The sequence below is a fragment of the Trematosphaeria pertusa genome (genome assembly GCF_010094035.1).
Source record: "Trematosphaeria pertusa strain CBS 122368 unplaced genomic scaffold BU26scaffold_7, whole genome shotgun sequence".
NCBI classification, from domain to species: Eukaryota; Fungi; Ascomycota; class Dothideomycetes; order Pleosporales; family Trematosphaeriaceae; genus Trematosphaeria; species Trematosphaeria pertusa.
In genome coordinates, this window is record NW_022987218.1 from 2,173,168 (window position 1) to 2,198,816 (window position 25,649).

The following is a 25,649-nucleotide window of genomic DNA, read 5'->3' on the forward strand; positions in this document are numbered from 1 at the left end:
CTTCAGAGCCAAAGGACGGTGCTCTCGCAGGTCCGGCCCCTTGCTTGGCCTCGCACCATCACCTTTTCGTAGACCGCAAAAGAAGCCACCAAGGACGGCGGATCCATCGTCGAACGCAACTTTAAGCTCACCAACACCTTGTCGGAGGCATCTGACAGCCTCTGCGGTCGACAAGGTTTTCCTGTCATTCAAATTGCCTGGTTACTACAGACGGACAGACGGACGAAGCGGTCGCTGATTTTGAAGCAGAACCATACTCAAGCTTGCGTCGTGAAAGGTTAAAGATCTAACAGGAAACAAGATGCTGCTTGCCGGATTCCACCCGGAGATCTTCGAGCAGATCATTCATCAGTTAGTTTCAGGCGTGGGCATCGTCAGCGTATAGAACTTGCGCGCTGTCTGTCGTAAGTTCCTGCAGTTTGACCCACAATCGCACATTGAAGATACTCCCTCTGACGTCGACAACAATAGGAATATTCGCACATATGGTCCTCAGAGACGTCTTATTGAATCAACCCACACATTCTCAGATCAAATCGGTTTCTGGTTTCTTCGCGCAATTGCTGCGAATACCGCGGACTAGTACCCACCTATCTTGCAGACTTCCTGCTTAACCAATCACACCACCCCGGTCAAATGTAGAAACTGCTACATGACTTTCTTAATGTTTTCGGATGCAATTTCTTTCTGCATTGGCCCACACGAAATGCCGCACCTTCCCCGCCCAAGGTCGATGCCTAGGATCTTGCTACACCGCCTAGTCCTTCACTTCGACTTCGGCCGCGACTTTGCACGGTTCCTTACTAGATTTGGCACTAGCGTTGTTAGCTTTTCGCCTTCACCTCGACTTGCGCTGGCTTATAAAAACCTTTTCTCTTCGTCCCCTACGTCTCCTGTTCTCTACAACTACGCTCAGAATTTGCTAACGCAAACCAGAAACAGGCGGCGCAGTGCGCAACGACTCCTGAGAACACTCACAGGGATATCTCCATAAAGAGAAACTCGGTAAGCTCTAGGCTACCCTTGTGCCAAAACATCCGCTAACTAACCAACAGGCCCTGCTACGCACTCAACGAAGCTAGGCTATCAATTCGAACGTTCACGAGCAGCAAGATGCTTTTGCTCGATTCCCCCCCAGAAATATTCCAGGGAATCGTGCACGCATTGGTGTCGCAGGCTGGGGTGTCTGAGGCGTGGAAGCTGCGTGGTGTTTGCCGTGAGTCCTCGTTTAATCCGTCGTGGAATACCACAATTTCCTTGATCCGCTCGCTACTAACAATAACAGGCACCTTCGCGGCTGAGATCAAGCACGACATCTTCGCCAATCAACCCAAGGACGCCTTCCGAGACAGCCGTAGCCGTCGCGTGCTCGCAGAAGAACTCCCGCTATATCTATCCAACCGAACTAAGAAGCTTCTAGACGCGGAGAACGCATTGCCAGAGAAGGTCAAAGGCATGGTGGGTAATCTGACCAACATCCTCGACGTTGGTGACCAGGCCGATTCTCAGAAACAGCACTACACAGAAACGCTGTGCAAAGCTGTCCTGCGCGAGTGGGGATTCTCAGCGGTCTTCGCCATAATTGGGATGGACGGGGACAATGACCGGTCTCTCAGCCTTGGAATTTCTCTGCAGCGAGACTTGGATTTTGAGGAAGATATTGCCGCATTCGCGGCAATTGGAGAGCATGACATTGTTCGAAGACTCCTTCCACGGTTCACACAGACTTCGGAATCGCCTACCTTCGGAAATCCTCTTGCCAATGCAGCACTTATGGGCCATGGCAACGTTATTACTGTCATCTCCGACTATCTTCAGCGTGCCAAGAAGGAGACTACTTCGAACTACGCGTTCCTCCTCGACAGATTCTGGGATGGTAAATTGGCATATATCATTAACACTACCATAAAGTCTGGACGCACTGATATCCTCGATCAACTCTTGGCCATGTACAAAACTCATCACGGTCACCCGGACAAGAGCTTCTACAACCGATGGCTGCGGACAGCGGTGGATTCAGGAAACGCTCAATTCGTCGACCGCATCTTGAGGATCACGATACGAAGCAAACCAAAAGTCCTAGTCAAGACATTCGAGGCCGCGTGTGAGCTGAAGAATGCGGATGTGGTTGCCATGCTATTGGGAACGAGTCGTATGCATCCGGACCAGGCATTCCTACTCTTTTCTCCCTTGGCCGCTGCGATAAGGTTGGGGGATGAAAGCGTGGTCACGACAGTTCTGGATGCGGGAGCTAACGTCAACGGTGTTTCATTCGAAGGAAAACATTATCCAGCCCTTCAAGTGGCTGTTGACCTAAACGAGGCCTCCATCGTCAAGATCATGCTCGACCGTGGAGCCATCCTGGACGGAATCCAAGTACCGGAGAACATGGTAGCTATCCGCAAGCTCTTTGCGGATGCTCAGCGCGAGCGCGAGCTTGAACTGGATTACTGGATTAGCTATTGGGTTATGACCGTCCAATAAGCGTCACGCCTACGATCGGCAACATCCATCCTTCAACTCTACGGCACCACATTTAACGACATATCTGCTCTGGAGGGAGCAAGGCCTTTACTAAGAGCTTCTGGGCTTGCTTCGTCCACATTACAAAGCCCGCTCCCACGATAGGGGAGAACTCGGCCATCTCCCTTACAAGTAAATGCGGCGAGACGGATATGGGTTTTCTCTTCTCTATTGCTTGCTTTTTCAACTTTGATCGAATTGGCCACTTTCTCGCGGCTATCCATTCCCCTTGTATTTTATCTTTTCACGGTCATTACACTTCCTGCCCCTTGTCCTGTAGTCAGTCATGCGTATAAAACATATGAAGCTCTTACTTTCGTACTATTCGCGATCCATGCACCTCTCGGTCGTTTCCCTTCAAATTTCCAGGATATATTAGAGAATTTGAACACGTACTGAACCACTCGGCTTCGCACCCTCTCAAGCCCTACACAATCTCCCATCTCCTCCCACTTTCCATGCATCACTCCCCACAGCCGTCGTCGCATAAAATAAATCCTGCGGATCCCACTTCTTCTTAATCTCCGTCAATTTCCCAAAGTTTGTCCCATAGAACTCTTCCCTCCACCTCGGATTGTGGACGTCTGCCTCGTTCATATACGCACCGCTCCCCAGCTCCTGCAACGGTGGCATAATCTCCTCGGTGAGTATACGCTCCTGCTCATGCATAACGCTAACAGGGACGGTGTAGTTCCAGAACTGTATGACCATGAAGTAGGCTAGTGCACCGCGCCAGGCGGGGTTGACGGCGTTAGGGGAAGAAGGTGCGCGGGAGACATCCAGGGCGTAGGGCGCGATGTAGAAGTTTGTGGAAGTTGTGACGTTGCGGAGGATGGAGATGAGGGCGGTGCCGTTGGAGGCGACACCACTGCGCGGGAAGAAAATACCGCCTTGGAGTTGGGCTGCTGGTATCGTGCCATAGGGGAGAGGGCCGCTGTAGTGGTCTGCGTGCTGGAGGAAGGAGGGGAACAACGTCACGTTCATTTGGTACGCAATCGAGTGGCTGTCGAGGTACTCCGTGAACGGGGCGAAGGCTTCGCGCATGTCGTCCTCTGTTGCGCCCGGAATGGTGGCCACCGTGACCCCGAAGACTGGACCGGCAACATACCACTGGACATGCGCGCCGGCGTCGGTAATTGCAGGGAGTCCAGTCTCAAGAAAGAATGCTATGGTGTCCCAGAGCGTGTCAGGATCGATAGTTGGGTCCGTAAAGGCGAGGCTTGCGCCTCCGACGATGCTATCTAGATACGCTTTCGCGGTTAAGGAGACAACCACACCGTAGGTGCCGCCTCCACCGCCACTCAGTGCCCAGTAGAGGTCTGAATTCTGGGTGGGAGTGGCGGTCACGAGCGTCCCGTTTGCGGTGACGACTTCCCATTCCAGGGTTTGGTCGGCGCCCATGCCGTGTTTTCCACCCAGGAACGAATGGCCACCGCCTTGCGTGTATCCGCCTGCAACACCTACAGTAATGCATTCGCCGCCTAGAGCTTGCAGGCCCATCTTGTCGGCTGCTTCATACAATTCGAAGGCTTGCACGCCGGCGCCCATCTTCACTGCGGGGCCGGTGTACGGTTCGCTGGTGTAATTAGAGAAAGAGATGGACTTGAGGTTGTGCATCCACAGGCTAAGCGCTCCTTTACCGGTGGACTTGCCCAAGTAGCTGCGCTGCGATTAGACCGAGAACGACGGCTGGGAGACGGGGTACGACATACTCATGACCAGTATTCTTAACTACCAGCCTCACATTCTTTTCCTGCGCAAACTTCAATCCTGCAATCACGTCCTCCGCTTCCAGCACCTCAATCGCATACTCGACGTAATTTCCCTGCCTGCAAGTCGTGTTCCGAGGCGTATACGGATCGCAGCTCGCGTTCTGATGGTATGCGGACATGAAGCCCGACGGGTCGTCGAAGCTGGCGTAGAAGTTAGTACAGTTTGTGGCATAGAATTGTGGATGAGATGGGTATACTGGGATTGCGGCAAAGACCACATCTGCTCGAGCTCTGCACATGCACTCGCATCGTACGTCGGGTCGTGACACACATGGCCTTGTGGGATGGTGGCGATAAGGCGACCAGATACACTGGCGTTCAATTGAGACCATTCCTCTGCGCTGGGCCAGCCTTCATCGCCAGGCAGATAACGGCATGTTGGGTCCGCACTTTGTGCTCGCAAGACGGTCGGTCCGGCACACAGGCAGACAAGAGCAGAAGTGAAAGAGAAGAACGAGCCCTTCATGATCGGTAATGACTGAAGCACAGGCTGATGAGAAACCAAAGATGTCGTGAGGTACGACACTCATATCTACAGCCTCATTCGCAATGCGCAAATTTCGAACCTCAAGCCGAAGTCGCGCGAGTACGGTTGTGCGTTCAGCAATCCCGACACTTCGGGAATTACGTGAGATGGTGGATCTTTACCTCTTCCGGTCAGGAGAGTTCACAGCTCATGCCTATTACGGTTAGCCTGCTCTTTACCGAATGGTCATCAGGAATCAGCACGGCGGTAAGCCGGGCGTACATTTCGTTAAGAAGAGATTTGCGCCCGTTAGCGATTCCTGGATTCACGCGTGGATGACGCGGGAGGATTGAGCCGGAAACGCTAATCCCGAAAGGCGCTAGCGTCTTCATCGTCTCTTTTGGAATCGAATTCGGGCGCCTAACACAAAACACTACACAGACCGACTAGAGACGAAACTTATTTGGATCCAGCAGCCGTAACAAATTTGCGAGCGTAGCGATCCGGAACGAGCGGTACCGGGAATGCCGCCCTCATCGGTGCACTTAGAGAGTGACATGTGCGCGGTGAATCTACGGTTCTCGGATGGCCTGTATCTCTATCGCACTATCTTGTCACACCAGTTGCAAAAGTGCAATCGACATGGAGGGCGTTCAGAGATTCCGAAGAGTTGCGTTGCCCCGCAGCCCCAAGTTCGCTGAAGAAGCCTACGACGACCGACGAAATATGGTCGGTACTCGGAAAAGCCTAATGCTAGACAGAATGAAGACTCGTTTCAAGACGAAGAGACTCAGTCTTGCGAGAGGCCACGGTCTTCCAGAACTGGCCTAAGGAGAAGATCAGGCATTTCGCCGCATATATATGCACATGAAAAGCTTGCCCTGTGCGGAATATCCGAGTCAACAAATACTTTTTCCCCACAGTTGCTTCACCGCGTCCCTGTTGCACAAAGCCCAGCAGTCTCATGGGTACTTTCACCGTGCTTTCACGATGACGTGCCTCGCCGGAACCTATTACGTATGCGGTGATCTCTTTCACTAGACTCGCTACTACTCCGCGAGCTGTACTCGTTCATAAGATCGTCAAGGCTCTTCGGCAGTCAACAACCGACAAGTAACCGCGGCACGAGGGAACGACTCCCTTCTTTACTACTTAACCTCATTCACATCTCAAGCGCGCGTACGAATGGCTTTTCACTCTCGACTTGCCAACGGAAGCGAGACCACCTCCGAGCCATCCCGACGCCAGCGCGTCCCGAACGAGATCCTCTTCCAGATCATTGGCGATGCGCTCACGCTCGAAACCCCAAGGCCTATCGACGTGAAGCGATTCGGGGTCCTAATCTCAACGAAGGGCCGCCTCAACCGCTTCCTCCGTATCTCTCCAGCACTGCAGTCGGCGGTGCTTGAGGCTTTCTACAAGAACAACTCCTTTTGCATCACGACCAACATGCGCTTCACCGAGGGACGCTGGACCTCGCAATATGCACTGCCACCGCCTAACGTCTGTCGCCATCTCCGGCGCCTGAAATTCCGCTGGACCATCTCGAGCATTCATTATTTTCCTTGTCAAGCTGTGCCCCCGCGTAATATCAAATCGGCAAACGAGCTTTTAATATCTTCCCCGGCGGCCTGGGTTCTGGGACTTTTGACGCATCCAGACCATGGCTTTGCGCAGTTGACGCACCTCGAACTATGCCTCGAAATAGATATCGGAACTCCACCTGGGTATGAGCTGTCGGAAGATTTTCTGGAGGCCCTTCGACAAGCGCGAATAATAATCAAAGCCGGCAAAATTGACTTCAAGGTCAAGGAGGACTATCGGCTCGCCCTTGAGAGCGTTATAGAGCTGGTAGAGACTGATGCGAAGGGATCGGCCTAGCGAAAGGAAATTTGGCTCATCGTGTTGTGACGAGCTTCAGGCAGTGCTTGACGCGCTGAGGGGCACCGTGTCATCGCGGGTTACAACGAGAAAATGCCCCTAAGTCAGTTTGGCAGAATTATGGAACCTTTTGCGAGGGTTTGACGATTTGGCACATTCATCGAAGGTGTGGGCTGGGCTGAATTGGCGCAACGAGGGTGCCGCCGATGTAAAGATCATAGACCGCCCCTAAACTGCGTTTTATAGCGGCAACCCGTCTCTTTCCTCCCTCTATACTTCGTTCGCCCCTCTAGCATTGAGCATTGCCGGTAAAGTTAACACTTCTTGGTGGCAGTACTATTCCTGTTTGCTTTACCAGTTCCGACTTTCAAGTTAGCACCATGTAACCCTTCACTTTCCTCTTATTGAGTCTCGCTCTGAAACTATACTTCTCTGGTGGAACTCCTTGATGAGAAGGTGCAAAGGTCACGTGATATTCCCAGGATAGATCCAACCTCCGGGAGAGAAATTTCTATCCCGATCCGAAGTACTTGGTTCCGGAAAGCCACAGAAGCCAGCGTTATATGTGAGTTATGGTACTGCCTTCCGAAATTGCTCCATAAGCGGAGAATTCGTATCGATTTATGAATGGATGCTACCTGAGGTATCACCGCTACTACTCTACAACGTGTTGCATGTATTTCCATGATAGGGAATAAAATCTAGCTGTCTGCCAGATTTGACTTGAACTAGTTGGTTAGCTTCTCATTGAGCGCACTCCAGGTATTGCATTCCTGCCGATGGCGATTACACTGTGGAGAGCAAATATGCCCATCAACCACAATCTCGAGCTCGGCACATTGAAACCTTAACGTCTCACCACCAAGCGCACGCTGGAAGGCTTCGATTGCATACCAACAGTTCTCTCGTATACCATCCGCTGGCCTTGCGATCACAATGGTAAAGCGCCTCAAATTATGGAACCATAGAGTGCCGAACGCAAGATTCCGAAGCCATCTAGCCTGAGCAGGAACCCATCGCTTGCCAACTATGGCCCGGTCGTCTATGAGGCATGGAATGAAGTGCATGTCGCGGACGTGTTTGTTGACTACTAGCCTGGGATACCTGATCATGAGGTGGTTGGCATGGGGTCGAATGACGAGCAAGTTGTGCTTGTACAGTGCTTCGGGGGTCAGGTTCCGTAATTGATTCACTCTGAGAAATCGATCGACCCTGCCGGCCAGCAGAGACGGCCAACGCTCAGAGTAAATGCCATTGGGGAACTTGAGGGCTTCGGCGAGGATCTGGAGTCGCAACTCGTCGGGGAGCTTTTCTAAGCTGTTTTCGTTTTCCTTAGGCTCGATCATGGCGGACTCTGGGAGCAGATGCTTGAACGCAGTTGTGAGGTAATGGAGCATTCGCAAAGGCAATACTAGAAAGACGAGCGGTTATTATACTCTAGACCTCTACATCACAGCTCTAGCCAATTGTCGAAAGTTCTGACGTTGACAAATGCGTACTTTGCTTAAAGGGCAATTAGATGCATTTTCATGTTTGAGCGTCCACAATCTTTCTGCCAACCCAATCCACCATGGGCAGGGCAAACGCGTTGGTGACGAGCAGTAGGAGAACTATTACCAAGTACGGCTGTAACCTAGACCAAAATCAAACTTCTACCCGTTTCTAGAACATCAGAGACAACCGGTTATACAATGTGAACCATTAATACGGAGTATGGACCACTGCTCCATGGATGAAGTACTGTTCCAGCACCGCAACCCAGTAGCACGGAGTCCTCCAATCTTGCTGGAGTCGTCCATCCATGGAGCAAACTTCGCGTTTGCACGAATGGCGCTCAACAGTAATCTCAACCGTATCCACGCCCAAGGCAATAGGGCCTGCTTTCTGAAATTTCTGGTATAAGCTCTCGAGGTCGCCCCATAAATCAGGCCTTTTCTTTTCATAGACATCGTTAAACACGAGCGTCAACGAGCGCAGGCCTTCGAACCCAACAGCTCCGGAGGCAAGTCTTTTCATCCAACGTACCTGAAAATCGCGTGGAGATGGCCAAGGATGACCGGGCTTCGGTACATACGAGTGATTAGTCAGGTTGAAATGTATCTCCAGTTTGCGCACCCAGTGATGGAAAGCCGGCCTTGGGTACTCGATTCGGCAGGCATCTCCGTCCTTGACGAGCGCTCCGGATCTCTCGGCTGTTGCAAATCGTATGGTAACTGAGTTGCTCTTGTAGAGTGCTTCCGGAACCAGGTGCCGAATGCCCTCGACTAGAAGGGGTGGGTCGACGAGCCTCCTCTTGATGACGGGCCATCGGACGGCGTCGAGACCCTTCGGCAATGTAAAGGCGTGACACAGTATTTCGAGCAATATCTCGTCAGGCAGGGCGACGGCCCAGTTCGTTCTCGAACGTGATAAGGGCAGCGATGACGATGATGACATATTTGTATCTTGTTATGGGAGTATTTTTAGAATCGATTACGGAGATGCACAGCGAGTGAGAGTCTTTATATGCCGAAAGATTCCGTCAACGTTGCTCAAGTTAATGCTAGAGATGTGAAGTAGGCTTCACGGTTCGAATTGTGGCATGATCCATTTGTGCGAAAATTGACATAGGAATTATCCACAAGTAACATGCAGGTATGGAAAGTGAAGGATTCGGTTGTGCATGTCAATGGAAATCGCAGAAATACAGCATGTACTCGTCTTTTTTGAAAGTTAAGTGGGAGGATCCGTCACCGAAAGGCTGAAGTGGTGAGATGAAGGCTCAACCCTAGGAAATGAGAGTGCGATCCCAGCAGGGGTGTTAGGAGTATGGGATATTTCAAGTTAAGCCTTCTGCACCGTAACCTCCATTGACCTAGAGCTCTTCGTCCCCATCATCGTAAATTCCATAGCCAAACACCCGGAATAAGTCGTGGGGAAAAGGCCGCGAGCCGACGCTCCTCAGCTTCTATCTCGAGAGGTTATTGCCTCTGCACGAGCTGTACGAAGTCAAGCCATCTACGCATCGTCCAGTCAGCATAAAAGCGCACTTCCAGGAACTTGAGCTTCAAGTGACCGAGAGAGCCATTCGCGGCTCGCTTCAGGAGACGGCATGGGGAGGCGTTCGCCATGCAGAATACTCCTATCGCTAGTTGGTAGAACCCATTATTATATTGGCGAAAAGCGATATTGCAGCTGTTCCGTTACGTATGCGAATATTTCGAGTTTGATTCCGGTCGGCAATTCGAGGAATGTCGTTGTCTTGCGAGATCGACTTGGGTGAGGCTGATGAGGCTTGTATGAGAAGCGGGTGTCGAGGAAGCTGCTAGAGAAATGTTTTCAAAAGATGGTTCCTATTCATCGTCATCAAAAAGCAGAATGTTGAAGCGAGGGCGTGGCTAAGAAGATTTCCCCGTTTTGCTTTGCGGCTCATCATATTCACTGCTAGGCAAGCAGATTCCGATGTGCGCATACCGTATGTCACCTAACAATAAGTGGGGGACAAAATCACATTCGTCGCCGGGAAGCTGGGAGGCTGTTACTTATTAGCTAGTTTGGTGTTAGGAAATGTACCATGTAGCCTGAAGACCTTTGCCAGGGAGTCCTACCAACGCTGGAACGTATACCAGAGCCAGCCAGGCCACGCTGTGATGCTTTCACACGTAGTTCAAACACAGCCTTTCACAGCTGTGGCTCGATAGCGCGAATGACAAATAGGCGGCGATAGACGGGAAGGATTTTGAACGAAGAGCGAGCTCGTTGTCATCTTCAATTGTGGCTTGGCGAGACAAGAAAGCGTCATCGATCCCGGTCCGGGGTCCGTGCGCGAGGCGCGTGGGGCTTGAAAGCTTATTCACACATCAAAACCTCCTCGACGTTGATATCCAGCACCTGGACGACGAACCTGAAAACTCCGACACTGACGAACATGGTGAGCGGGAGGCGCTGTTCTATATATTCGCGGCATTTTCTGCGATCCAATCGCGCCGATCCCGCCCCCAACATGGCACACTTGGTGCCTCATCGGAACAGCCACCACACACTCCTCGATGCACTAAACACCGCCCCCAAGCTACACAGCGTCAAATCCGACATGCGGTTCATGATGGGCTTTCAGGCCTCCCATGAGGAGGTCGGCCGCCGTTCCCCTGCTTTCTTCCGTCTGTTCTCTCTTCTCACCTTCCTCAACCGAACTGCAACGACATCACAATTTCCCGTTTCGCGTCGCAAGGATGTCGCAGCCGAGATATCAGCTTGTGTGCTACATCTTCGTTCTTTTTACCATCATCGCGTTGTTTGATGGACGCGTACGCGCGATAGAAGTTACCGCTGACTCGCAGTGCTCCAACTTCTGCATCAACTCGCCCGGCCTTAACGTCTCGGACATCGCCAGCTCGCAGACATTCAGCGGCGACCTGAGCTGCCTGGACTCGGACTACGATGGCACCAACGAGACTGCAATAGGCCGCAAGTTTAGGACGTGCGTGAGCTGCGAGCAGAATAGCACGGCTGTCGACACCGTCAACGAGGAGAACGATGTCTACTGGTTTTTGTGTAGGTTAATCCACTTTGCTGCGGCAGCGAAACTGACTGTGCCAGTCAACATCAAGTCCACGGTAGCCTGGTGCGTCCAAGGTTTCTTCCAGGACGAGCAGAACCCCAACGCGACCCTCGCAAACTCGGAATGCCATGCCGCATGCGACCCTATTGGCAATGCGATCGAGGACCGACTCAAAGAGACGAACGAGACGCTTCAGTACAACTACTGCGAGTCGAACAATGGCGCGTTCATGTCAGGCGTCGATGATTGCTCAAAGTGTCTGTACGGCGTGGATAATGTGAAGATTCTTGGGAATTGTAGGTGTCACGCTTGCAGGAAGCTAGGTCATATGCTAACGAAATAACAGTTCTCAGCGCACTCAAGTCAGCATGCCAACAAAAACCCTCTCTCAGCTCCACCATCTCCCTCAGTACGAATGTGTTCTCCGTCGCAACTTCCACGTCCCCCGGGTCCTCCACATCGCCCACCACATCATCAACATCCTCACCATCCTCACCATCCTCTGACTCCTCTGACTCCTCCCTCTCCGGTGGCGCAATAGCCGGCATAGTAATCGGGGCCATCGCCGGGCTCGCCATCCTCTGCGGCCTCGTATTCCTCGTTCTCCGCCGACGAAAACGTAGCTCTCCATATACACAGGGCGAGTTGGACGGCAGGGGGATGCAGAATATGCCGCCGCATATGCAAGAGTATAAGCAAGGCCCCGGATCTGGGCACAGTCAGGTGCCGGTATATGCGCAGCAGGCGCCTATGGAGATGGGGGCTGAGAGGCCGCCGGTGGAGTTGCCGGGGACGGGGAGCGGAATGAAGAGTCCGAGGTTTGAGAGGAGGAAGTGATGCGAGTGAGTCTGCGGAAATAGATGGATTTTAGACAATCAAGACTTCACGTTTATGTCCGTATGCACATTTGCTTTCCTCCAACCGGAGAAGTCTGTTCGAGTTGCTTTCTACGGTAAGCCTTCATCAGCGGACTTGGCCTCTCTACCGCAGGGAAGATCCTTCCAATTTCCGCTTAAAATCTCTCGAATCTGCGATGCTCACATTTGGGTGAAGATACCACATCCGATTCTGTTGACATTCCCGAAGCCGTCGCATCCGATCCAGTCTCGATCCCGTCATGTCACCCGGGCGAAATCATACGATCAAATCTCAGCTCAATGAGCATCAGCCAACCCGACCTTATCCGCTGTCTCCCTCCGAATGAGCTCAAAGCCCGGCTGGTCCGAACAGGTCAGTCCAATAGGCCGGACGGCCAACTCGAGGTCTAGCTCTTGCTGCCAGTGCGCGTCGACAGGCAAAAAGAGCTTGTACCCATCCACGGTCTTGACCTTGATCTTCCAGTTCCAGAAAACCTGCATTCGGGCAGAATCCGGGAGGAAGAAGACGCGGATGCGCTCGAGCAGTGGGAACCCGTACTTGCCGAGGGCGATGTTCTTGAGGAACTGCCAGGTGTCGTCTACGAGCTTTGGACCGCCCGCGAGGTACTGGAAGCGCTCGTACTCGTGGTTCATCAGCTCCTCGGGCGGCTTGAAGTCCAGGCGTTTGATGAAGTGGTTGACGCTCAGCACTGGGTAGAAGAGGGACAGGTATGGGAGTATGATGATGTCCTTGGTTTCGCGGCCGGGCTGCAGGACGAACTCGTTCTTTTGGTAGAACACTTGCTGTACCACACCACGGAACTCCTTGGAAACCAGCTTGTAGCGAGTGAGGTCGTAGCCCAGCCAGTCACGGGGGGTCAGTCGTGTTTGACGATGACGCTTCCTGCCGCTTCCGCCGCTGTCGACATCATCCGCGGTAATCTGGTGCGGGACTTCGAGGAGGTATGCCAGAATCTTGATTTTGATCTCCAGCGGCAGGCCCCACCAACTGCCCACGCAAACAGTCTTGACTAGATTGACGGTGTACGGCAGGGACGGATTGTCGAGCTCGGCCTGTAAGAGTTGCAGAGCGAGATGCTCATCATCGCAAATCTCCCAAGGCGGGTAGTCATCGCCACCAGAGCCGAAGCCCCAATCCGGAGGGGGATCGAAGTCCGCGGCCTGCACTCCGTCGCCAGTCTTGGGCAGCGCGTCCCAATCATTCGCACGGTACACCATGGTGGACCGGCTGGCGAGGCTTGTTAGTTAGGCGTTAGTGAGTCAGAACTGCGAGTGCGCAGGGCAAAGCTATTTTGAGTGGACCAGAATGGGCAGCTCAGCCTGACGTGCTTCGGCGCGGTTTCAATACGCCGCCGGCCTTCAACATTTTCTCGATACCGCTCGGCGGTGTAGTACGTACCTTTTTGGGAAGACGGATGATGGGCGGTATGTTCTGGCGTTTGTGCGGTGGAGGAAATGGCGACTTGAAGCTTCGAAGCCAATTGTTGCGCCTGCACTTCACCGCCCATTTTGGACTAGCGCGTACGCTAGAAGCTTAGCATGTTGTCAGTCCAACGCTCTGAACGCCCCACTTCAGTGTCACCAACGTTGCAACCCCACCGCTCCCTTCGTCTTTTCTAATCGCTTGAGGACGGATCTGCTTCTCTTCATATTTGCTCTCCCACGCGCTGAGCTCCTTAGTAGCTCCCGATGGCGCACCGTCTCGACAAACGCTCTAGCCGGAGCGAGGACGTAAGAAAACAACTCAGTGCACCCGCCGATGTGGATGCGTGGGAGTTCTATTGGATCGATCTGCCTCCCGTCACTTCGGATCTGCGGATATTCGATGTATGGTTTTTCGGCTGGAGCGAGCTGCCAGATGAGTTGAAGCTTCAGATTCTCACGTACGCTCTCACCTACGAAGACTCCATTGGCTACAAGCGGTTCTGCAGCGAGATCTTGCCGGTATTTTCTTGTCTGCAAAGACTTCGCGAGGCTTGCACCCGAAGCTTTCTATTCGGCAAACACTCTGTTCTTGAAGGGATTGGACGAGTGGGTCTCGAAAAGGGGGTTGCACGGGAGATTGCCACCACCAAATACTAGGGCCTGGATCAAGAGGATAGATATTATTGCGGATCTTCCTTTATCCGTTTATTCGCCAGGGGACCTCGACATGATGTCTGACTGGAATACCATCCTTGCACTGTCACGCAATCAGTCTCTGTACTCTAACCTGAGGCAAATCACGCTGCGGGTTGCGTTCTACGGTATTCTACACAGCAAGAAGGAACTTCTTCACTTCCGGCACATCCTATGATCCGCTAGAGTACGCTTCAACGTCGAAAACGTACGGATGCTTCGTTTCCATCGAAGCTACCATATAGCGAATGCCGGTCGAACCAATCGAACAATTTTGCCATCACTTCCACCTAGCCCTTTTGAAGCAATGGTTATGAAGGAGCTTGGGTGCAAGTATGATTGGGAGGCATTAGCGGAACTGAACATTGAGCTTGCACGTGAGATGGAGCAGTTCGATATGGTGTTCGAGGCGTTGTTTGACGAACTTGGACCGTTACATCATCGCCCTCCTCCACTACCCTCTACTCACGCCAGGGAGCACCGAAAGAAGGTGCTAGGCCGAGCCGGGCGGAGACCGTGGTGAAATCGATGTCAGCCGAGGGAAAGTCATCAAAAGTCGGTCACTTCCACCTTAGGCCCCGCCCTAGCGTGCGAACCGATGAATATAAACTCCTCTGCTGGACTCTAAGAATTCCTGCGCTCATACACCAAACCACAGCCACCTCCAACCTACACCATGGCTACCACAACCGAGGCTGCGAGGAGCAAGTGCTGGTCCGATCTTCCCGAAGAAATCAAACTCGACATCCTCACCATGGTCTTGTCGTATTCTTATCCGGTTATATATAGCAAATTCCGTTGGAGTATCCTTCCTATCCTAATGACCTGCAAGGACTTCGAGAGAATCGGCCTCGAGGTGTTCTACAAGTCGAATACAATCAAGGTTAAGGGACTAGAATATGCCCAAGCAAAAGACCTATTTCATTGCTTAACGGGAATTACACGACAGCCAGTGCTTCCGCCCGTGTCTACTCGGCCTTGGATCCGCTCCCTTAACCTCAAGCTCAAACTTGAGTTCGACTTTGCATCACGCGAGCTCGTGCACGATTCCAAGGACTTACACCTACTACGAAGGTTTGCTAGTGGCGAGCTCGGTTTCACTGGCCTGCAGTGTGTGAAGCTGTCACTTTTCCTTGGAGCTCTTAAATTTGCACCGACGCACCTCTCGCGCCTCCGCGCGGACCTCAGGAGCCTTGGAGTACGGATTCCAGCCGCGAAGGTGCAGTTGGAGTTTAAGGCTAGCGTTTCGAAAACGCCAGACCCATCTCTCCAGGCGCTGCTGAGGGAGGAGCTTGGTTGTCAGATGTGATGATGCCGATGTTTGGAAGCTTGAACGGTATGGGAAATATGGCATATGCTGGCGGGAATTTGGGCCCAGCCGGTGTTGAAATACTTCGGCATCCTCTCCTGAAAGACCCTACCCAGATACCACGCATCCTCTGCAATCGGTACATTTGCTTTCACAGCCGGCCGCACACCAATCGAAGCCCAGATCTCATGTACTAGCGAATATGGGCACCATGTTTTATTCCTTATGGCTCTGTCACGAAATTGCGAAGGTTACTCAGCCCTTTGGCAAATTGTTCCTACTCTGGTTCTTATATACCTTAGGGACACCCTTTCTTCCGTAGCTTCCTAGATTCACTTTATGCCTCCTTACTTGCATATCCACTGATACAAATTGATTCGCTTTCAGACGTATGCCTCTCTATCGTGGAAGTTCTTCGCATATCATTCTCTCTGCAGCACAACACACCACAAGCCTCCCTCTACTACATGTCCAGACTACCAACTCAACCAGTAGACATGCCAACCAAATCCGATTCCTAGCCATACAAGTCAGCGCAACGGTTCGATGTCGCGGAAAGCTTGAACCCAGACATCCTCCGCTAAGCGCTCTCTCCCTTCCACGATCCTATTAACTCAGGCGTGCTCAGCGAAGCCCTCTCCACGTTGCTTATGTCTCCAAGAAGCTTACGCATCTTGGCTTGAACGCATTCTACCCTTCCAGCACCTGCAATATCACCAGAAGCGACTACATCACGGCCAATTGACGCTCCGCACAAATCCAATCTATTGACGCCACCTTGGGCAGCAGCAGCTGGGCCCAACCTCAGGGTCCCATGATGAACCGAAGATAGAGGAACCGCGTATGCTTTTTCACTGTGTTTCCTCAAGCGAAGTTTTAGTGTTGAATCTAGTGGCGGTGTCAGGCCCTTATCCTGGTTATCCTCGTATGCGTACTTTCAGTGTCCGTGTATATCATACAGCTCATTCAGATTCTGCTCTTCGTTGCTAATGGTCAAGGGGACGAATGGCACAGACCACCGACCTCCTCATCCTCAGCTTTTGTAGAACGCGTTTGCCTGCTCCTCCGTAACATCACTCGCAAAGCACCTCTTCCGATCAATAAGCCCATATTTACTTCCCCTTATCCTCCACCACATCTCCCTCCGATCGCCCTTCAATTTCCCGCCCAGAATATCCTCCTTCAGCTGCCGGATGAACTGGTTATATATCTCAGGTTCTTCCAGCTCCGTAATCTCATCGCGCATCACGCGTATCGCCTCGAGCGCCTGGCCGTATCCGCTGTCGCCGACGGAGTTGGCGATGAAGTTCCGGATCTCGGCGCCCATGGCGTCGGCGGCGGCTTGGATTGCTTCGAGATCGTCGGTGGCGGCGAGGGCTCGCTTGAAGGAGGGGATGAGGTTCGAGGCGTCGATCTTGACACGCTTGGGGTTTCCGAGGAGTTCGTCGATGTCAAGGCCTGAGAGTGGCTTTTCACGGTCGGCGCGCGTGCGTTTTCCGCGGCCCTTGGTCTTGGGTGGGACTTTCTTGACATCAGCTGCCTTTTCCAGTGCGATTATCTGCTGCTCCGTCTGCAGTAGCAGCTCTGGCGGCGGGACGGAGTACTTTGTAAGTATCTGCGGAGGGCCGGGAAGAGGCAGTGTGGGATCAGGATGTGTGGCGCGCCAGCGGATGATGTGGTTGACTCGGTGTAGAAGTGGTGAATATGTATCCTCCAGCCTGGCATATTCCATGGGTTCGCCGTCTTCGTCGCGGTCGAACGTGGAAAGGTCCATTGCATCGACGTAATCGCTCATTGCCTGCATAAGGTCGGCGTTCGGTAGATCCCTGTGCTCGGTAATCGTCTTGCCCGAAATAGTGAGCTTCTTGTCCAGGGGTGGGAACTTGTAGCGCCGCATGTCTTCTTCAAAGGGGAGTTCGACATCCACCAGGGCTTCGAAGTCTGGCTCAATTCTCGGGACTAAGAGCACCATGAGGGGCGGCTTGTTCTCTTTAGCAACAAGCCGCGCGACAGCATAGCAACCAGCTTCGTAGAGAGCGTGGATGAAAGACGAGAGTGCTAGCTGCGCCTGTGGGTTGGCCTTTTGGGATACGATAAAGTTCGTACGCGACATGGGGAGGTAACGATCAAACTTGTCTTCTGAGATGAAACCGATGAGTTCCAGGGATTGCTGCGTCTCGAGCTTCACGACGTTGGAATCAGCCTCGCTGATGTGGACTGCAGTTCGACCGTACTCAAACCCGCGCTCCAGTTCGTCAGGCTCGACATTCATCTTCTGCCCCGGCTCTTCCGGATTGTCAACCTGGTAGACCCGCTGGCTCCGGACGGCAGAGAGCTGGCCATCCATTGGATGGTCATCACCGACGACTGTGGAAGTCGACTGAGTACTGGGGCCTGGTACGCCTCCGAGGTCCGTCCGCACCACGAAGGAGCTCGCCGTTGGGGGTTTGGCGACCATAGTGCATGGGTATCGCTCAACGTCGATCGTAAGCGTAGCGTCGTAGGTCGCGGCATCTCCAAGGGTGAGCGTGCCCCTGTAGCTCGGAACCGCTCGTGTCTCCTTGGTGCGGGGGATATCCAGCTGCTCGACAGCTACAGCAAGAGTTCCATAGGCCCCGTCACAGTTTTCTACGAACTCTTTGAGGATGGCCTCATTTTGCTCCTGGTCGCCATTAGGAAAGTCAGCGAAGCGAGATTGAGGGCGATACCTTATGCGCGTCCTTTTCCTCCTCTTTGTACCCGCTGTCAGGATCGTCGAAGTCCACGCCTCTACACCACATCAGCCCCTCCCCTTGCATCCAGCGCATCATACTCACAGCAGCACGACTTCAATGGGCGGATCATAGTCCCTCACCTTGCTCGTGATTGCTTCGAGGTCGCCAGTATCCATGTAACCTCTCCCATCTGTAACAATGATGATGCGACGATCGAACTTGAGCGGGTTACCTGTCTTTCCTGTCGTCGCTCTGTCGATTAACTGAATGGCGACAGCCAGCGCAGATATCACTAAAACCCGTCAGAAACGCGCAATACATATTGAATAACACGTACGGTCACCCTCGCCTGTTGCGCTAGGCTTCAAATTCTCCTCTAGACTCCGGATATCTGGAAGTAGATACCTATCTTTATTAGCGCCGTCATTTACGTGCTACCCGCAATCATACTCACTGCTTCAGCTCCGAGAAAACGGTAATATGCTCATAGCCCTCTTCTTCCTCCATCACCCCGCTCAAATCCGTCCCTGCTATCTCATTAGCGTTGCTACCCCCAGCGCGTCGTTAATTTGGCACGTACCATCCGTCCGAAACCCCACCACGCTCATCAACGCCGTCTTCCTACCCGTCGCAACCTATCTCGTTATCAGTGCTTGCCCCACAAACCAGCAGTCGGGACGCACTGTAGTCGTGATCTTATCCCAAACATACTCCAACGCCCACTCCAAATCGTTCTTTTCCCTCCCATGGCGCTTCTCGCCCATCGTCTCCCCGAGATCGAGAATATATACGGTCGCTTCTTTCTGCGCCATTGCTTGCGAAATAAGGGAGTGGAGCGACGAAAGAGTGTGGTGTTAACAATGGAAGCGATGCTGAAGCCTCACGGTGAGCTAAGGGTTAGGGATACGCGCACGGGCCACGACGCGCGACGAATAGGACGCGAGCTCACATGACGAGCAGGCAACAGGCAAAGCGGCGATGGTGAAGCATAAGGACGTGAGTAATGTTTGCTTTGCTTGTGATTCCACTCTAAGGAGGAAACCCTGCCATAACTGAAAACCGGAGTTTATCCCATACGCCGAACAGATCCACACTCAACGCGATGCTCTCAATATGCGATCCTCCCTCATTTCCTCCCTTCCACCATAATAACATGATACCCCTCGCCCGTCTTGCACTCTCCCCACTTGGGGCTCGCCGTCGTACTAGGCTCCAGCTCATACGCGACCTTCTCAAACTCCGCAAGCAGACTGCCGCGCGTTTTCCAGCCCAGACTGCCGCCCTGGCGCGCCTTGTCCTCGCTCATCTCCCGCGCAACCTCGTCGAACTTTGCCCCGTTGCGCAGCTTCTCCAGCGCCTCCTCCTTCTTGCTGTGCTTTTCGCAGAGTATGTGCCGCACGTTGATGCTGGTCGCCGGCTTGAGTTTGCCGCTGCCTTTGCTGCTCTTCGCGCCTTCGTCTTTCGAGGCGTCTTTCGCTTTACCTTTGTTTTTGGGAGGCATTGCGTGTGGCGCGGAGAACGAGATGTACGGTGGGGAGGATGGAGGTTGAGAGTTATGCGTGGGCGGCGATGCGGGGGTCGCGAGATGTGGGATGTGTCGGGAGTTGGGATGCGGGGCAAGCGGTGCGAAAACCTGGGTAAGAAGCTGTGGGATGAAGGCGTGGGACGTGAGGGGAGCTCAACGGCTCAAAACAAAGTATGAAGCGAGAAATATGGATCGCGGGTGGTGGAGCCTTCGAGGTGGGATGTCGATGCGGGGCGGCAAAATCGCCTCAAAGAGAAGGCGGTCAAGCAAGCAGCCTCAAAATGGTGAATGCCGTTCCAGAGCCCCGCAAATTCTTATTCCCCAGCTTCGGTTTCACTCTTTCCACTAGAAGCACTTCACCGAGACTACACATCATGCAGCCATAAGCACTGCAACAGTCTCATCATCAAGATGACATTACTATATGCAGACTCATCCCTCCATATCCTTCATACGGCGTATCTTCGCCAACCCATCCTCATAGATACAAAGAGAATCTGAAAGATCGTGTGCACCCCATCTGGTCCATTAGTGCGGCACAGTCCTGATTCATCTCATCTTCATCATATAAAAGCTGGATCCTCCAAAAGTATCGTGTCATCCCCAGTCGCGGTTCGCATCGCCGCAACCGTCCATCGGGACAACGTATACCCGCGCCAGAACTGGGCGGGAAGTGAGTAGAGCAGGCCGGGATGGGCCCCGCGAATTCATCCCTCGCCGTTGACTTTTGCAGCAATGCCGTTGACCAGGTTCTGCGCGAGCACGGTATCCATGAAGCTTTTCCTCGGTCTGTGCTTCTTCTCCGGCATTGTTTCCGCCTCGGTCTCCGCGACATGAATTCGCCTCCTCCTACTCACGTCCTTGATTTCCTCCAGGAGCGGCCGTAGATTTTCTACTTTCTCCACCTCCGGATATAGCACCACATCCTCGACCCAGTACAAGCCGTCCATGTTCAGGAACTGCTGGCGGGCCTCCTTAATGCTCTCTTGGATCTTGGCGTAGTCAAAGTCCGGTGTACCCTCCATCGGGAAGCGGAAGTCCTGAGCGAGGAGGGCCACGTCGTACTGGCGGAGGAGTAGGTCGCGCTGCTGGGAAGTAACGGCGACACGGTCCCACGACGAATATGGCACATCGAGACGTGCGAGGTCGAGTTCTGGAAGTCCAAGAATACCAACGACCTGGAAGGAAGGAATATAGATCTTGCTCACAGCATCCTTGGGCTCATCCGGTCGTAGATCGTGCGATGTCGCATAGAATAACGGGAGGAAGACGGCGGAGATACCAAGCTCTTCGCCTGAGAAATGCAGCGGTCGGTTGTTGCCCAGCTCGCACGCCCTACGCAAGGCTCGCGGGAGCATAGACACACGCTGCTGACGAGCGGCGAGTTCCTCTTGGCGTCGCGCCTCCTCTTCGGCTCGCCGTCTCGCTTCCTCCTCTTCGCGCCTGCGGGCAGCTTCCGCTTCCTCCGCCAAACGCTTCGCCTCGGCCTCTGCTTCAGCCTTCCTTCTCGCCTCCTCCTCTGCAGCCTTGCGTGCGGCTTCCTCTTCACGTCTTCGAGCAGCCTCCTCCTCTTCGCGCTTGCGTGCTGCTTCTTCAGCCGCTTTCCGTTTCGCCTCGGCTGCCTGCTCCTCGGCCTGTCTCTGTTCCTCCTGACGGCGCTCTCGGACCGAATCTGGCGTGGAGGCTTTCTCTGGAGGCGCAGGGGTCGACTTCGCGGATGCACTAGGTGTCTTCTTCACCCTAACGTCAATCGTATCGTTCGACGCCCGCCGCTTCTTGGCCTTCGGGCCTTCCATGGATCGTGGCCTAATCCTGTTCTTGATCGGCTTCTTCTCGTCAGGCGACTCAGGGTCTGGGGTAGGTTTGGCGCTGTGAACTTTTTCCATCTTAGTGCGAATTTTTGACACCGGCTTTTGTTGAGGTTCATCGTCGCTGGCGTGCGATTGGGCACGAGCGCGCCGCTTCGAGACGTCTTTTTCTCCCGAGCGAGCTTTGATCTTTTTACCCGCCTTGTGGTCCTCACCTTCGCTGAAAGAGCGAGGTTTGATGGCCCGTTTGGCCGGCGCTCGTACTGCATCATCGCTGTCGGAATCTGAACTCTCATCGTTCACAACCCGTCTTCGCCGCTTCCCTTCCCGGTTCGCCATCTCTTTCCCAGACATTAATCTCCTGGACTTTTGAGGGCCTTGCGGCACGGTCGTCGACTTAGTAAAATTGGCGCGTTTCGCCTCCGGCCGCGGCGACGACGAGCGCTCTCGCCTCAGCGGTGATGATTTCCTTTTCATCCGGATGGCTGATGGGTTTGGCGCCTCTTTCTTGTTCCTCCTCGGGCTCTTGTGTGACGTTTTAAAGCTGTCGTATGCACTCTTCAAGATGTCCCTCTCGTGCTCCCATTTCGGACCCCGTCGGTCTTCGGATATCTCCCAGTAAGCTTTGCCCTCCCGGTTTCGCCGTGTGGGGTCGAAATTGTCCTGCTCGAGCAGCAACTGGACAATCTTGAGATGTCCTCGCCCGATGGCGACCAGCATGGGCGTCTCGCTGTGTTTCGAGGGGTCAGGGTCTGCCTTGAGACCGCTCGCCAGAAGAATGCTGAGGATATCGTAGTGGCCTCCGCGCGCTGCAGCTACCCCACACGCAATGTTCGGCTTGATGTTGCTGTTGATGAGCTCGCCCACAGCGAGGATGTCCCCATCTCCTGCTTTTTCAATCAGTGTTTCCGTGTTGTATTCGTTGTACAGCAACCGAGACGCTGATTTCGTCTGGCTCACTCCAGACTGGCTGTAATCGTCATTGGCCGTCGTATCGACTTCTCTTCGCATGGCCGCCCTGAGCTCCTTTTCGATTTCCTCGGCATCCTCAGTCTCGTAGTCCAGCACGTCGATGGCGCGCTGGCCCTTCTTGTTCTGATGGTGGGGGTTCACGTGGCCTTCGTTTAGTAGAAGCTTCACCACATCCAAGTGTCCGTTCTCGACCGCATCGATGAGGGGCGTGTCCCGGTCGTTGGATTCGCAGTCGGTCCGGCATCCGCTTTGGATAAGATATCGCACGACATCTGCCCAGCCGTGAAGCGCTGCCTTTTGCAACGGCGCAATACCCGCGAAGTCTTCTTGGTCCAGCTCTTCTGGCGCCGCCTCGTGGGCTGCCTTGACCGATGCGAGGTCGCCCTTCTCGCTTTCTCTAGCCAGCCGCGTCGCGCCGAACCTGTCGACCTTTCGCCCGTGGGGCATTGCGCGTGCGGGCGAGGTCAGCGCGCGATGCGAGGAGCGCTTGAGTCTTGTGTGAGGCAAATTCGGCGTTGTTGTGGGGCGAGGCGACGACGAGTTCTCGGAGCTGTCGTCGGACCAGTTTTTACGCTCGGGCAGTGCGAGTGCAGCCAATTCTCTGCGCTTGCGGCCTACAGCACCGGATACGATCGACTGCGTCGACTGCGAGCGCTTGTGGGGACGGCCCAGCCCTGGGGTTGCGGGTGACGTCGGCTGGCGCAGGTCTTTGAGTCCCTCTGTTTTGGCCTTTTGTCGCGGGGGCTCCAGCGCCTTGGGGTTCGACTCGTCGCGCAGCTTGCGCTTGCGGGATTCGACAGTTGACGCGCTGCGGCCGCGTCCAGCGGGTTGGGGCGGCGATGCAGCAGACGGCGCGGGGGATCTGACAGAGTCGGCCGGGCTGGTCTCTTTAGTGTGCCGCGATGCGGTGCGGCTGCTGGGTGAGGTAGGAACAGGGCTCTTTACATCGCGCTCGGAGCCGTGCTTGGCGCCGTTCACCTTCACGACCTTGTCATCGCGCGAGGGGCGGCGGCCGTTCGTCGTCGGCGACCGCGTACGCGAGTCCTCCTTAACGGAGCGCAGGCGTGCGGCATCATCCTCGTCGTTGTTCTCCGTCTTGATCACCTTTCTGTCGCCGCGGTCGTCCTTGGGGTCCAGCACGACCGTCTCCGCCTCGGACTCGTTCTGGGCGTCGTCGGCGGCATCCTCGCCGTTCTGCACGTGTTCCTTTGGTGCTGGCTTCTCTCTCGGCGACGGCGAGGCTGGCTTGGAGTCTGGTCGTGGTGTGGCGTCGTTGAGGGTGGCGGCCGAGATGGATGACGGGTTCAGGACAGCTTCGCCATTACTGGTCATCACGCAGGAAGTGGACAGGACTCAGGAGTTCCTGCCTCATGTCGGCTTGTAGCGCAAGGGACAGTGGGCGCGGGCGGCAAGGACAGGGCGCTTGGCTGCCTGCCGGGAAGCGCGCCGTCGCGTGAGTCGTTTTGTTCAGCGGGAGAATGGCTCCCTGGGTCTGGCGAGGAGCGGGCGAGGAGCGGCAGGCGCGGGCGCGATGGGTGGTGATGGGAGCGGAGCAGGCGTGGCAGCAGCGCGAGGAGAGCAGTGAGCTGTGAGTGTGCAGCGTCGAGATTGGGGACGGAGGCGAAGCGGCGGCGAGCCGTGGCGGGCCAGTCAGAGGCCGCGCCCGGCCTTGGGCCTCTCCTGAGCGCGCAACCCTGCCCCTCGCGGCCTGCCCCGTTATTTGATCACCATGGGCGCACGCGAGGCAGTGGAGGTAATAATGGACAGCTGTCGGACGCCGGTCTGGCGCTGCATACCGCCCGTCGTTGCGTCTCCCAACGGTCGCCCGCCCGCATTCCAGAGTTCGCCCACAGATTAGCCTTCCAAGGCTGTCCTCAACACCCCAGCGGTGAAGCGTCCATCCCTCCTCGCTCACCACTCCGCCCCGCACGCCCTCCACGCCCGCGGTGGTACGCTCAATATATCCACTGCCAGCGCAATGGATGCGGCACTGGGCCATCTGCCGGATCCGGCCTTCGTGCTGCGCGCCTTCTACGTCGCCGCCTCTGCTCTTGTATCGCGACACCATCAGCCCTCGCTCTGCACCTGGCTGACCTGCGCTGCTTACTAGATCCTCGCTGTACAGGCCGCTCCCGCCCTCAGAAGCCGCTTTCTTGCCTATGGCTCTCGTGCGACGTCGCCAGCCGGAAAGGCGACCTCAGCCTCGAAGCGGAAGAGACGCACCCGCGCCGAACAGCTCCTGGACTATGCTGCAAGCTTCCAGGTGCCGCACAACTACTTTGCACACTTTTATGTCGTCTCGGTAGCAAGCTCGCTTTTCTGGGCGTGGAAGCTCCAGCTGTGGAACGCTCACGGGCGGCTGCGGATGGTGTGGGCCCTCATGCTGCTGCAGGGCGCCCGCCGGCTGCTGGAGTCGTATGCATACACATCGACGAGCAAGAGCACCATGTGGTTCGCACACTGGATTCTGGGGCTGGTCTTCTATTTGGCAACAAACGTCGCCATCTGGATAGAGGATGAGGCAGCGGTCCCGGGAAGCTCGTCGACACTCGACGACGCACAGGCTGTACCGTGGAAGAGTGTAGCCTTAGTACCAGCCCTTCTCACGGCCCATGTGCTCCAGCACGTATACCACGCCTACCTCTACCGGCTCCGCACGCAGAACGCCAGCTATCAGCTGCCCTCGCACCCGCTGTTTCCGAACCTCTTGTGTCCGCACTACACGTGCGAGATCGCCATCTACGTGTTGTTATCGGTATTGGCCGCCCCACCGGGCAAGCTTGTCAACTGGACGTTGGCGTCCGCGACTCTCTTCGTAGCCGTGAATCTTGGGGTCACGGCAAGCGGGACAAAGGCATGGTACGCGGAGAAATTTGGCGAAGAGAAGGTGAGTGGCAGGAGGAGGATGATTCCCTGGATCTGGTAGGGAATATACCGCCGCGGGTGTCTTCGTGAGCCCGTTGCCCTTCAGAATTGGGTTTTACTATCCAAGTAGGCGTTATACGTCAATGTCTAAGAGTCCTGCCTACAACCCTTCTCTTACGCATATTCGTCCAGAACGCACTTCATTCGATTTTTTCATCACCGCCCACCATCGTAATAGCAGTCCCTCCCTGCCTTTGCTCACACACAGCAGCAACAAA

At 54.5% G+C, this 25,649-nt stretch overlaps 12 protein-coding genes across 12 annotated transcripts; 5 read left to right on the plus strand and 7 right to left on the minus strand.

The window, feature by feature from the left end:
• Positions 1 to 1,113: 1,113 nt before the first annotated feature.
• On the plus strand, positions 1,114 to 2,484 carry BU26DRAFT_551198 (uncharacterized protein; the record flags this gene model as incomplete). The annotated part of the gene is made up of 2 exons (XM_033832090.1): positions 1,114 to 1,216; positions 1,286 to 2,484. The coding sequence occupies 2 exons, from the start codon at positions 1,114 to 1,116 to the stop codon at positions 2,482 to 2,484; spliced, it is 1,302 nt and encodes a 433-aa protein (XP_033684505.1).
• Positions 2,485 to 2,587: 103 nt separating this feature from the next.
• On the minus strand, positions 2,588 to 4,878 carry BU26DRAFT_457589 (FAD-binding domain-containing protein). Its single transcript, XM_033824947.1, has 3 exons — positions 4,493 to 4,878; positions 4,236 to 4,436; positions 2,588 to 4,183 (listed from the first exon to the last, which is right to left on the minus strand). Exons 1-3 carry the CDS (start codon positions 4,759 to 4,761, stop codon positions 2,944 to 2,946), a joined length of 1,710 nt encoding a protein of 569 aa, XP_033684506.1. The 5' UTR covers positions 4,762 to 4,878; the 3' UTR covers positions 2,588 to 2,943.
• Positions 4,879 to 5,946: 1,068 nt separating this feature from the next.
• On the plus strand, positions 5,947 to 6,642 carry BU26DRAFT_605315 (uncharacterized protein; the record flags this gene model as incomplete). Its single annotated transcript, XM_033835584.1, has 1 exon — positions 5,947 to 6,642. One exon carries the CDS (start codon positions 5,947 to 5,949, stop codon positions 6,640 to 6,642), a length of 696 nt encoding a protein of 231 aa, XP_033684507.1.
• A 728-nt stretch (positions 6,643 to 7,370) lies between these two features.
• On the minus strand, positions 7,371 to 7,988 carry BU26DRAFT_565149 (uncharacterized protein; the record flags this gene model as incomplete). Its single annotated transcript, XM_033833362.1, has 1 exon — positions 7,371 to 7,988. One exon carries the CDS (start codon positions 7,986 to 7,988, stop codon positions 7,371 to 7,373), a length of 618 nt encoding a protein of 205 aa, XP_033684508.1.
• Positions 7,989 to 8,343: 355 nt separating this feature from the next.
• On the minus strand, positions 8,344 to 9,078 carry BU26DRAFT_565150 (uncharacterized protein; the record flags this gene model as incomplete). The annotated part of the gene is made up of 1 exon (XM_033833363.1): positions 8,344 to 9,078. The coding sequence occupies one exon, from the start codon at positions 9,076 to 9,078 to the stop codon at positions 8,344 to 8,346; it is 735 nt and encodes a 244-aa protein (XP_033684509.1).
• A 1,775-nt stretch (positions 9,079 to 10,853) lies between these two features.
• BU26DRAFT_565151 (uncharacterized protein) lies at positions 10,854 to 12,019 on the plus strand (the record flags this gene model as incomplete). Its single annotated transcript, XM_033833364.1, has 3 exons — positions 10,854 to 11,175; positions 11,221 to 11,478; positions 11,529 to 12,019. 3 exons carry the CDS (start codon positions 10,854 to 10,856, stop codon positions 12,017 to 12,019), a joined length of 1,071 nt encoding a protein of 356 aa, XP_033684510.1.
• Positions 12,020 to 12,235: 216 nt separating this feature from the next.
• On the minus strand, positions 12,236 to 13,498 carry BU26DRAFT_519552 (uncharacterized protein). The gene has a single exon (XM_033829083.1). It carries the CDS (start codon positions 13,276 to 13,278, stop codon positions 12,337 to 12,339), a length of 942 nt encoding a protein of 313 aa, XP_033684511.1. The 5' UTR covers positions 13,279 to 13,498; the 3' UTR covers positions 12,236 to 12,336.
• A 1,000-nt stretch (positions 13,499 to 14,498) lies between these two features.
• On the plus strand, positions 14,499 to 15,683 carry BU26DRAFT_318873 (uncharacterized protein). Its single transcript, XM_033822018.1, has one exon. The coding sequence runs from the start codon at positions 14,855 to 14,857 to the stop codon at positions 15,485 to 15,487; it is 633 nt and encodes a 210-aa protein (XP_033684512.1). The 5' UTR covers positions 14,499 to 14,854; the 3' UTR covers positions 15,488 to 15,683.
• A 642-nt stretch (positions 15,684 to 16,325) lies between these two features.
• Positions 16,326 to 19,055, minus strand: BU26DRAFT_551203 (SPOC domain-like protein). Its single transcript, XM_033832092.1, has 7 exons — positions 18,885 to 19,055; positions 18,782 to 18,836; positions 18,656 to 18,728; positions 18,539 to 18,606; positions 18,304 to 18,493; positions 18,196 to 18,256; positions 16,326 to 18,149 (listed from the first exon to the last, which is right to left on the minus strand). The coding sequence occupies exons 1-7, from the start codon at positions 19,011 to 19,013 to the stop codon at positions 16,521 to 16,523; spliced, it is 2,205 nt and encodes a 734-aa protein (XP_033684513.1). The 5' UTR covers positions 19,014 to 19,055; the 3' UTR covers positions 16,326 to 16,520.
• Positions 19,056 to 19,189: 134 nt separating this feature from the next.
• Positions 19,190 to 19,863, minus strand: BU26DRAFT_519554 (FKBP-like protein). The gene has a single exon (XM_033829084.1). The coding sequence runs from the start codon at positions 19,700 to 19,702 to the stop codon at positions 19,328 to 19,330; it is 375 nt and encodes a 124-aa protein (XP_033684514.1). The 5' UTR covers positions 19,703 to 19,863; the 3' UTR covers positions 19,190 to 19,327.
• A 184-nt stretch (positions 19,864 to 20,047) lies between these two features.
• On the minus strand, positions 20,048 to 24,099 carry BU26DRAFT_519555 (uncharacterized protein). Its single transcript, XM_033829085.1, has one exon. It carries the CDS (start codon positions 23,836 to 23,838, stop codon positions 20,434 to 20,436), a length of 3,405 nt encoding a protein of 1,134 aa, XP_033684515.1. The 5' UTR covers positions 23,839 to 24,099; the 3' UTR covers positions 20,048 to 20,433.
• A 385-nt stretch (positions 24,100 to 24,484) lies between these two features.
• On the plus strand, positions 24,485 to 25,432 carry BU26DRAFT_565158 (uncharacterized protein; the record flags this gene model as incomplete). Its single annotated transcript, XM_033833365.1, has 2 exons — positions 24,485 to 24,559; positions 24,617 to 25,432. The coding sequence occupies 2 exons, from the start codon at positions 24,485 to 24,487 to the stop codon at positions 25,430 to 25,432; spliced, it is 891 nt and encodes a 296-aa protein (XP_033684516.1).
• Positions 25,433 to 25,649: the final 217 nt, after the last annotated feature.

Excerpts from the sequence above, each read along its gene's own strand:
- BU26DRAFT_519554 (XM_033829084.1), bottom strand. The coding sequence starts at position 19,702 with ATGCCTCCCAAAAACAAAGGTAAAGCGAAAGACGCCTCGAAAGACGAA.
- BU26DRAFT_457589 (XM_033824947.1), bottom strand. The coding sequence starts at position 4,761 with ATGAAGGGCTCGTTCTTCTCTTTCACTTCTGCTCTTGTCTGCCTGTGT. Across the intron at positions 4,437-4,492 it reads TGGTCTTTGCCGCAATCCCA|CTTCGACGACCCGTCGGGCT; the intron begins GTATACCCATCT and ends CTTCTACGCCAG. Across the intron at positions 4,184-4,235 it reads GTTAAGAATACTGGTCATGA|CTACTTGGGCAAGTCCACCG; the intron begins GTATGTCGTACC and ends ATCGCAGCGCAG.
- BU26DRAFT_519552 (XM_033829083.1), bottom strand. The coding sequence starts at position 13,278 with ATGGTGTACCGTGCGAATGATTGGGACGCGCTGCCCAAGACTGGCGAC.
- BU26DRAFT_318873 (XM_033822018.1), top strand. The coding sequence starts at position 14,855 with ATGGCTACCACAACCGAGGCTGCGAGGAGCAAGTGCTGGTCCGATCTT.
- BU26DRAFT_551203 (XM_033832092.1), bottom strand. The coding sequence starts at position 19,013 with ATGGCGCAGAAAGAAGCGACCGTATATATTCTCGATCTCGGGGAGACG. Across the intron at positions 18,607-18,655 it reads GTTTTCTCGGAGCTGAAGCA|GTATCTACTTCCAGATATCC; the intron begins GTGAGTATGATT and ends TAATAAAGATAG. Across the intron at positions 18,494-18,538 it reads CGCAACAGGCGAGGGTGACC|TGATATCTGCGCTGGCTGTC; the intron begins GTACGTGTTATT and ends GACGGGTTTTAG.
- BU26DRAFT_519555 (XM_033829085.1), bottom strand. The coding sequence starts at position 23,838 with ATGACCAGTAATGGCGAAGCTGTCCTGAACCCGTCATCCATCTCGGCC.